At 41.9% G+C, this 10,723-nt stretch overlaps 1 protein-coding gene across 1 annotated transcript; it reads right to left on the bottom strand.

The window, feature by feature from the left end:
- Positions 1-1,149: 1,149 nt before the first annotated feature.
- Positions 1,150-10,494, bottom strand: LOC148151767 (heme-binding protein 2-like). The gene is made up of 5 exons (XM_087984023.1): positions 10,380-10,494; positions 10,032-10,294; positions 7,233-7,362; positions 4,547-4,721; positions 1,150-2,778 (listed from the first exon to the last, which is right to left on the bottom strand). The coding sequence occupies exons 2-5, from the start codon at positions 10,161-10,163 to the stop codon at positions 2,604-2,606; spliced, it is 612 nt and encodes a 203-aa protein (XP_087840149.1). The 5' UTR covers positions 10,164-10,294; positions 10,380-10,494; the 3' UTR covers positions 1,150-2,603.
- Between the last annotated feature and the right edge of the window lie 229 nt (positions 10,495-10,723).

Raw genomic sequence — 10,723 nt, 5'->3', positions numbered from 1 at the left:
AGGGAATGATCCCTGTGAAATGCAGACAGTGGGAGTGAGGGGAAGATGTGTTTGGTGGTGCCTTTCTGCTGGTATTGTCTGAAATGTTGGAGAATGGCCCTTTGAATGCAGTGTGGCTGGTGAGATGAAAAGTGAGGGCAAGGGAGACGAGATCATGCTGTTGTGAGCGATGGGAGGGGAAAGGGCAGAACCACAGGTCATGGTCAGATGTGGCTGAGGGCCCTGTCAACCACAGTGGCAGGAAACCATAGTTATGGAAGAAGGAAGCCATGTCAGCAGCGCTGCTTTGGAAGGTGGCATCATCCAACAGATACGATATCAGTGAAGGAACTGGGAGAGTGATGATGGGAGTTCTTGCAGGATGTGGGATGTGACAAATTACAGTGAAGGTAGCTATGGGAGTCAGTGGCTTTGCAGTGGATGGCAGTGGACAGTTTATTCACCAAAATGGGGATGGAGAGGTCAAGGTAAGGAATGGAAGTGTTGGAAATGGACAGTGTGAAAGTTATAGAAGGGTGGAAGTTGGAGACAAAATGCACAATTTTCTTCAAGGTCCGGATGGGAGCAAAAGGCAGCGCCCAAACAGTTGTCGAAGTAAAGAATTGTGGGAGGGTATCTGTGTAGGACTGGAACAAGGATTGTTCCACATACTCCATAAAGAGACAGGCAGAACTGGGGCTCATGCAGGTGTCCATCGCCACTCCTTTGACTTGGCCGAAGTGAGGTGAATTAAAGGAGAAATTGTTCAGTGAGAACAGATTCAGCCAGGCAGAGGAGTGTGGTGGTGGATAGGGAGTGTGCAGGCCTCTAGTCTAGGACAAAGCCAAGAGCTGTCAGACCATCCTGGTGGGGACTGCAGGTATTGAGGGATTGGGCATCTATGGTGTGGCAAAGTTGGTATTGTTTTGTTTTCCTTATTGCCTTGTTTTCCTTATTGCTTCACTGTTTTGTTATACAGCAAAGACAGTAAATGGATCTTCCACCAGATGGTGACGATCCATCCGCTGCATGATTTGATTAACTGATGGATCCGACTCAAGGATCTGATTGGCCTGCACTACTCCTACCTTGTGAGTGTGTATGCATGGGCCTTCCCCAAATTAACACTGTGGCCAGCCTTATAGTCAACGTCCACACCCACAAACAAAGTGTTGTCATGCATCACCCTTTATTTCACAGTGAGTATACATTCCCAGCAGTTAGAAAAATATCAGATAAGCAAAGGCGAGAAAATAAAGGCTTATTTACTCCATAAAAGAAACCTGTGAATGTGTCATTTTAAACAGGAATAAAACCTTTTCAGAATCACAGATTCAGTTTGTCTGTGCTCAATATGCGAAGATACTTTTGAGGAAGTCAGAATTGTAGTTCATCTCCAGTCTCTGGATAATGATTTGGACCAATTTTAAAGTGCTTCATATTGGAGTCTCAAACAGATTCAATGCCCCATTGGCAGGTGCCTCCAGTGAATATGTTGCCCTCTTACTGGGCACCATCTATGGTTGATCCAGTCATATTTGTCCAATTGTAATTTCACTGTACAGAAGGCACACATAGATTGAAATTTGCAAGCTGGGCTAAAAAATCCTCTGCATCGTTACAATTTAAGCATTCCCTTGTAAGTAAATATTTCGATCTGAAACTAATAGAGAGGTAGAGAACCCAACTCCAATCTCACATCTGAAAAGTGTCATGATTTCACACGTAATTACTTCAGTACTTTGTGCTCTGCAACAATACACTGTTTTGTTATCAACTTTAAACATTCTGATGAGCATGACTGGAGTAAGCAAATATAATCCATTGCTGTGTGAAGAGAGAACATTTTGGAACTTATCCTATCACCAGAAACTTCTTGACCTCAGTTTGTAACCAATTTATTTAAAGCAACTTTATAGAAAAGGGAAATTAGTAAATAGATGAATCCCTGTTAGCGCAGAGTCTACTACCTGTGAACAATTGGGATTAATCCGATGTGTGTGTGAGACTTTAAGATCAAATCACCAGAGGAGTCACTAAAGTCTTTCCCCTCTCCCTAAGATCCAGGTATCAGAAATGAATCCAGTCCTCCATTTGAAGCCAAGCCATTGTTTTATAAATATTTACCATCACTTCCTTCCCTTTGTGCTCTCTGCAATTTCTTTTAACTGGGAAATGACAGGACTGCAGTTCCTAGTGAGAGCGAAGAACTAAAGAACTACCTACCCAGGATTATGTGTTGACACTTTGAATTGAATACATGCAAGAGGAGCTTCAGAAAGTAATTGACCAAAAACATTTGAAAACTGAATGTCCAACAGAATCAGAAAAGGCAAAAAAAACCTGACTGTTGAAGTGAACAGAGCTGAAGTAAGCTCATGCCAAAATGAGGCACTGTGAGTTGGAGACAAAACTTTCTCACTGCTGGTGAAGGGCAGTGTTTATGAAGAGGACCATAGGGCTCTGAGGAGAGGAGATTGGGGGAACTGTTCGATACTGCAAATACTGGCCCATGCACAGAGTGAAATCCAATGTGTACCAGATGGGAGATCAAAAAAGCTTAGAAACATAGAATAGTATTAAGCACAGCTCACTGTTTGATGTCTGAAATGTTTAGAAAAGTTTTAACTTTTCTTTTGAAAGGCAACTTCCATTAGCCCACGTTTGTTAAACCAACCGATGTAAAAGAAACTGCTCTCAAAGGATTTGCTGTCAGCTTCCAAGTCCTTCTTCAATTGAAGCACACGATCTCCGTATGCTTGGCTGCTAAGATTACTGCCATCTTTTTCATCAAAAGCCCTGCAACAGAGTGAAGTAAATGTAAGTTTACTTTGGAGCATAAGGCCATTGAAAAGAAGAACAACAGCTGGCTATTCAGCTCCCACTTGAAATAACTGTAATAGAATAGAACATCAGATATCACAGGGAAATGATGTAGTTTGGGTGGGGCTCTGATCAAAGAGAGTGAAAGTATTCTTCCAAACACCACCAAGTGAGATATTTGTGAGAATGACAGAAAGAAGAGAAGCCCACCTTCAGATGAACGGGCTCAGTTGAATGGGGAGGTATTGCCATGTTCTCCGAAGTAGGAAGTGAAGGTTTTGTGACGTGTGTCAACTCAGTAAAAGGTTTGAGTTAATCAGCATCTGCACCTGATGTGAGCAGCCCATTAATCACAGTCTGACCTGATTTTGAGTCACGTGGGTAAAAGAAGTGACGCACTTAATGTAAAAGACTTTGGTATAATACTCATAGAGATCAACACAGTGAGAAAATTAAACTTCTCAAATAATCCAGGCAAAAAAAACTGATGGCAAAAGTTTAGCTTTTGCAAACAGATGATATAAATCAAGAAAACTACACAGTCATAGAGATGGACAGCATGAAAACAGCCTTTGGTCCAACTTGTCCATGCCAACCAGATATCCTAACTTAATCTGATCCCATTTGTCAGGAGTTGGCCCATATCCCTCTGAACCCTTCCTATTAATATACCCATCCAGATGCCTAATGATGGTGAGACAAAAAGTGTTCTGCTATGTAAAGTGAGGCTTGAGTGTCTGGAGAAGAGTGGAGAATTTGTGGTAGGAGTGCAGGTCAAACTCTCAGCTCCAGGAATACAACTTATCATTGCAAATGATAGAGCTGATACATCGATATCAGCTCTACTCTAGTTGAAAAGCCAGTGGAGGTGCAGGCAACTGAAGCAATGCAGGATGTTTATCCAGGAATCTTCCCAGATTGTGTCTTAATGAGATCACAGAGTCACAAGCTGAAGCAGGAGAGATCAAAAGGCACAGATAAGGAGGCATTATCCAAGACTGTTTTTGATCAGATAAGTGGGACAGAGCAGGAGCCAATTGTTAAAAATGCAAGTATCTTTCGATCTGCGAAGCTTATTGAGTTACAGCAGAAAGGTGAGAATTTAAAGCAGTTGTATCAAAAGGCATATACATGGAAGGAGAGTGAATGTATCCCTGTGCAATATTACCTGAAAAATGATGCCTTAATGAGGAAATGGAGACGATCACACATTCAAGCAGATGAGAAATGGGCAGATGTTCATCAGATTGTTTTGCCAGTAGAATATAGGAGGTGTTGGAGTGGCACATGAGCTAGCACTTGGAGGTCATATCGGAATGAGGAAAATACAGGCTAAAATACAAAGATTTTTACTGGCCTGGACTACACAAAGATGGAGTTGAATTTTGCCAGGCATGTCATACATGTCAGCTAATAGGAAACCGCAGGCAGTAATAAAACCTGTACCTTTAATACCTATTCCAGCATATGAGGAATCTTTCACAAGAGTCTTGATTGATTATGTAAGTCACCTACCTCAAACAAAAAGTGAGAATAAGTACTTATTAACAATAATGGATATATTGACTAGATTTCCTGAGGCAGTCCCATTACACAATATCACAACGAGAAGGGTTGTAGAAGAATTACTTAAAATGTTCACTGAACATGGACTACCAGTAGAGACACTGTCACAATATCAACCCTTTGCTTCAGGAGACACAAAAAAAGCATTTTAAGTCATTTTGTTACACATCATACTCACCTGATATAGAACCAATCATGAATTTTTGCTCCGATTTGAACCAATGGATCTTTTGGCTGAGGTGCACTTGTGACTTGAGGAGTTAATATAACAAACACTTTGAAGTTATCTTGTATTTTGCCATCTTTTATGTATCCAATGATTCCCCAAGGGGCCTCGAGAGGAACAATTGTTTCTGCAGACAAAAGGGAACACAGTTGCAGTGTTTGACAAGGTGATAATTAGGGGCATTGCCTGTCGTGATTTAAAAGTTACAAATGGGGGAGGCATGATGGACTGGTTAACACCCTACACATCTATCATTCTCTTGAAATACCTGTAGCCCTGCTTGATTGACAGCTCTAGTTAGAGACAAAAAAAACAGCAAATGCAGGAATCCAAGATGAACAAGCAGGAGGCTGAAAGAGCACAGCAAGCCAGACAGCATCAGGACTGAAGAAGGGTTACACCTGAAACATTGACTTCTCCACCTGATTGACAGCTGTGACTGTGAGTAGTATTGTCACCTTCACAATATTTATTTAATCGAGCTTAAGAGTTTAAGTGTTTGTGGTTTCTGCAGTTAAAGCTGCAATGGGTTTTGATGATTGCCAACATTTATATCCCGCCGTAAAAAGAGATTTATTTTAACGTAGTGGAAAGTTATGAAAGAATAAACTTCTAAAAAAATTTTCATAAATCCTGCTGTCAATATGCGGTTCATTGCTTCTGTACAGTGTACCGTGGGTAAATAGGCAGTGGTGCTCCCTAGCATTGGGGACTTGAGGGTCTATGGAGTTTGAGGGGCATACATTGACCTGGGCATACAAGAAACTGTAAGGTTTGTTTGTGGAAGGATGGAAGGTTGGTGTGGGGATGACGGAATGGGTTTGGGACAAAGACTGTAGGGTTTTTCTGTTTTTATTGGAACTGGGATGAAAAGGCTGCCTCCAAACTTTTTCCCAGGTTCATGGCCTGGCAGCAGCCCACAGCTGACTTCTGAGTGTCTTCCTTGTCATTTCCTCCAAGCGCAGGGGAGACAACTCTCACTGTCCATTTTCAGATAAAAATCCAGGCCTGCATCTCCAGATTCTCCAGCCAAGACAGACAGTTTCTCAGAATTCACCCTCTCAAGTGTCATCAGCAACTTGGATCTTGTAATGGGATCACCTTCTTCTAACATCTGGGGCCTCAGCACTTATATCCAGAGCATCCATTAATTATGCTTGCCATCATGAAAATGCTACTTTCATTTCTACTTCCTTTTTTCCTTCATTAACCAATACTCTTTCTTGCCGATATTTTACCTCCAATACTTACTGTCAAATTAGTATTTTATGAACAACCTTATCAAAACATTTTAGAACTTTAAGCATTCTATTGGTACTGATTCCCTTTTACCCTCAAAAACCTCTTGCTTTCATTACCTAGATCATTGAGGAAAGGAATTGGGACGTCATGTTGTGACTGTACAGGATACTGGTGAAGTCAGTTTTGGAATAATGTATACAGTCTTTGTTGCACTGCACAAGGAGAGATACTATTACATTGGAGAAGGTTGAGAAAAGGTTTGCCAGGATGTTACTGGGTCTGGAGGCTTTGAGTTATCAGGAGAGGCAGGATAGGCTGGGACCTTTTTCACTGGTGTGGCAGGGGTTGCGTGGTAACTTTATAGAGTCTTACAAGATCATGAGGGGCATAGATAAGACAAATAACAAATAACTCTGAGGTGTGTGAGTTCAAAAATAGAGGGCATCAGTTATAATGTGAGAGGAGAAACATTTAAAAGGAACCTGAGGGTCAATGATGTTTCTTATGTGGAATAAACTGCCAGAGGCAGTGGTAGATGCAGGTACAGTTACAACATTTAAAAGACATTTGGGCAAGTTGATGAATAGGAAAGATTTCAAGGAATATGGTCCAAACACGGGCAACTGGAACTAGTTTACTTTGGGAAACACGATCAGCATGGATGAGTTGGACTAAAGGGAATGTTTCTGTGCTATATGGCAATAACTCCATTACTGTATTTTCGCGTCTGGAGAGATTTGGAAAATTAGACCTCACAGTTCCATTTTTCAGAACCTTTTCTATTCTGTTGGTCTTCTTGAAATGTTTCTATCCTGGAATATTTATTTCCAAACATTGGTGACTTTGTAAGAATATCTCTGGGTACTGGATCTATTTTCCTTTTATCTATTTATGTAACCAGTTTACTTGAAGTATTACAAATGCTTTGTACATTCAATTTATTTACTGATAATCTTTCCATTGACCTTACTCACCGATACACTATTCCCACGAAACTCTCTGTCTCTTCCTATGTCACTTGGCTTACCTTTTTCCAGGTCACCCCTCTGCCCTATTGCCTTGACTTTTGTCCCTGAGATTAGAAAACCTTACTTTACCCCACCTAGCTCTGGGCTGGATAAGGTCGCCATGTCCAAAGACAAATCAGAGATCATGATTGGAATGAGAAAGTGTGCTTGGTTTCCCACTGTACCCATATATGGACAGCTTCCACAGATTCCAATAGGTTAGTAATGGAGGGCACAATGGACAGAATCCTGGAACGACCACTAAGATCAGCAAGCTGGAATCCTTTGGTCAGTGTGTATCTACATACAGAAAGTTTCAAATAAGCCAGGTCAAATATTAAAGGGTTGTTTTCAATTCCAGTGTTACAGTGAAGGAACAGGAAAATTACCTGCATCATTGTGGAACTGTGAATATTCAAAAAATCTTTTGAGGCCGGCCTCCACCGCATTACTGATATCCATTCCGTCTATTTCTGTTTCAACCCAGGGGACAGGCTTAAATTCTGCTTCTTCATAACCCTAAAACAAGAAAATAACATTTATTAACATATGATGTGTGGGAAATCGTGTCTCACGAACTTGATTGAGTTTTTTGAAGAAGTAACAAGATTGATGAGGGCAGAGTGGTGGCCATGATCTATATGAACTTCAGTAAGGCATTTGACAAGGTTCCTCATGGAAGACTGGTTAGCAAGGTTAGATCTCACGGAATTCAGGGAGAACTAGCCATTTGGATACAGAACTGGCTCAAAGGTAGAAGACAGAGGGTGGTGGTGGAGGGTTGCCTTTCAGACTGGAGGCCTGTGACCAGTGGAGTGCCACAAGGATCGGTGCTGGGTCCTCTACTTTTTGTCACTTACATAAATGATTTGGATGTGAACAAGTAGGTGTACTTGGTAAGTTTGCAGATGACAACAAAATTGGAGGTGTAGTGGGCAGTGAAGTTACCTTGGAGTACAACATGATCCTGACCAAATGAGCCAATGGGCTGAGGCATGGCAGATGGAGTTAATTTAGATAAATGTGAGGCACTACCTTTTGATTAAACAAATCACAGCAGGATTTATATACTTAATAGTACGGTCCTAGTGAGTGTTGCTGAAAAAAAACCTTGGAGTGTAGGTTCATAGCTCCTTGAAAGTAAAGTCGCGGGTAGATAGAATAGTGAAAAAGGAGTTTGCTATGCTTTCGTTTATTGGTCAGAACATTGAGTATAGGAGTTGGGAGGTCATGTTGAGGCTATAGAGGACATTGGCTCAGACACATTTGGAATATTGCGTGCAATTCTGGTCTCTTTCCTAACGGAAGAATGTTGTGAAATTTGAACGCGTTCCAAAAAGATTTACAAAGATGTTGCCAGGGGTGGAGGATTTGAGCAATAGGGAGAGGCTGACTCTGCTGGGGCTGTTGTCCCTGGAGCACCAGAGGCTTAGGGGTGACCTTATAGATGTTTGTAAAATCATGAGGGGCATGGATATGATAAGTAGACAAACTCTTTTCCCTGGGGTAGGGGAGTCCAGAAATAGAGGGCATAGGTTTAGTGTGAGAGGAGAAAGATGTAAAGGGACCTAACGGGCAACCTTTCCACACAGAAGGTGGTAGGTGTATAAAATGAGCTGCCACAGGAATGGAGGAGGCCGGCACAATTACAGCTTTTAAAAGGCATCTGGATGGGAATGGAAATAGGGAAGGTTTAGAATTAGAATCTCTACAGTATGGAAATAGGCCCTTCGGCCCAACAAGTCCACACCGATCCTCCAAAGACTAACCCACCCGGACCCATTCCCCTACTCTATCTAATGCACCTAACCCGATGGGCAATTCAGCTTGGCCAATTCACCTGACTTGCACATCTTTGGATTGTGGGAGGAAACCAGAGCACCCAGAGGAAACCCACACAGACACAGGGAGAATGTGCAAACTCCACACAGACAGTCGCTCGAGGCTGGAATTGAACCCGGGTCCCTGGTGCTGTGAGGCAGCCATGCTAGCCACTGAGCCACCTACAAGTTTAGAGGGATATGGGCCAAGGACTGGCAAATGGGACTAGATTAGTTTAGGATAACTGGTTGACATGGATGAGTTTGACCAAAGGGTCTGTTTCCGTGCTGTACATCTCTATGACTGTAAAGTGTCTCTGAAAAAGAACTTTGTTCAGAGGACTGTCCCAGGTGTCTGGATGGAGCATTAAGGTGTCATTTAAGCTTTGAGTTTTAAAGGGAATTGGGAGATGTTGTTGGGATCTTGGCCTCAACACTTCTTAATTCATTTTGTTTTCCATGCAACTCTTTCATCTTGGTCATTTTTTGCACAATGGGCCATTTTCTCCCTTGGGTCTTTGGTATAAAATGTATGGAATGTTATTGAAAATCTTCCACACTCAGTTACTGCAGATGTACACAAGATCAAGAAAATGTCAATGGCCTTGAATTTGGTCCTCGTTTCTGGTTGAGAAATTTAGACAAAAAATAACCAATTTCAAAAGAATGTCTGATATTAGAAACAGGAACAAGGCAGTAAGATTTTGGCTGATCTTTGACTACACTTGATCTTCCAGTTTCTCACCTTGTTATGATACCTCCTGATGTGTTTTGAGCCCAAAGATTTATCTACCCCAGCCTTGAATATTCTCACCAGTTGATCATCGACAACTAAATAGTCTAAAGATTGATGATCATCTGAGTGAAGCTGGAGATTCCACAACAGGCTCATCGCTGCTTTCCAATGCTATCCCTATCTCCCTTGATATTATTTAGAAATCTATTGATTGATGTCTTAAACATAATCAATGGCCAAGCTCCCAGGGGTAAAGGTTTCCAAACTTCACTGCCCTCTTCGTCAAGCGATTCTCATCTCAGTCCGAAATGGCTGGATCCCTTATTCTGAGACTGTGTTCTCCAATTCCCGAGACTCCAAGCCAACAGAAACACCCTTTCTACATCTACCTTAGCTGGTCCTTTAAGTGTTTTTAAAATGTCAATGAGTAGACCTCGCAGTCTTGAAAACTCTGGAGATTATGTGCCCAATCTGTTGTCCTAAGGATGAATATCAGTGCAGTCAATTTTCAGAGTTGAGGGGTAGAGTGGTTGTGGGCGATTGGTTACAGGTTTTCGATCTGAAAACAGTCATTAAATAATTTATACTGGTACAAAAATGACAGAATGCAATAAACTTTGAATCGTACTTACATTCTCCAAGATGGCAGCCTGTGGTTCAGGACAGTCCAATTCTTCACAGAAATTGTCCACTTCTTGTACGTCGTCCTGCGCAGCAACCAGATACCCGAAGAGGACAGACACAGTTAAGAAGAGTCTCAGCATCTTGGTGTCTGCTCAAATCGGTCTTGAACGCACTGACTGACTCTCAGCACCTTCAGGTCGATCTGATGTTTGAGTAGAGACTATGGATCGCTTTATACTGTTTTGGGGTGATGGTTTTGAATATGGCTTGGCTGCAGGCATGAATGTCACATGATAAGGAAACAGATACAGAAACACTACAGCTGACTAAATATGGAAATATTATTTTATTACAACCTTGTGATGGATCATGGGTCCAGTTCGTCCTTTCTGTGGATAGTCAGAGGCTGGATACACCAAAAGATATGAATCAGTGTCCCTCAGAAATCCTGATCCAATCTTGTGTCCTAAAGTCTTCGGGTGGGTCTCTCACCCTGAATTCGATGTGGAGAATTGGAGAGATCTGATTAGATTCCTACAGTATGAAAACAGGCCCTTCAGCCCCACAAGTCCACATTGACCCTCAGAAGATTAACTCACCCAAATCCATTCCCCCACTCTATATTTACCCCTCAGCAAAAGAGAGGACTGTAGATGCTGGAGATCAGAGTCAAGATTAGAGTGGTGCTGGAAAAGCACAA

The sequence above is a fragment of the Chiloscyllium plagiosum genome, unplaced genomic scaffold, assembly GCF_037043375.1.
Source record: "Chiloscyllium plagiosum isolate Xiang-an unplaced genomic scaffold, Cpla_swu_hap1 HiC_scaffold_3, whole genome shotgun sequence".
In the NCBI taxonomy this organism is placed as follows: domain Eukaryota; kingdom Metazoa; phylum Chordata; class Chondrichthyes; order Orectolobiformes; family Hemiscylliidae; genus Chiloscyllium; species Chiloscyllium plagiosum.
This window is presented reverse-complemented; position numbering and strand designations above follow the sequence as displayed.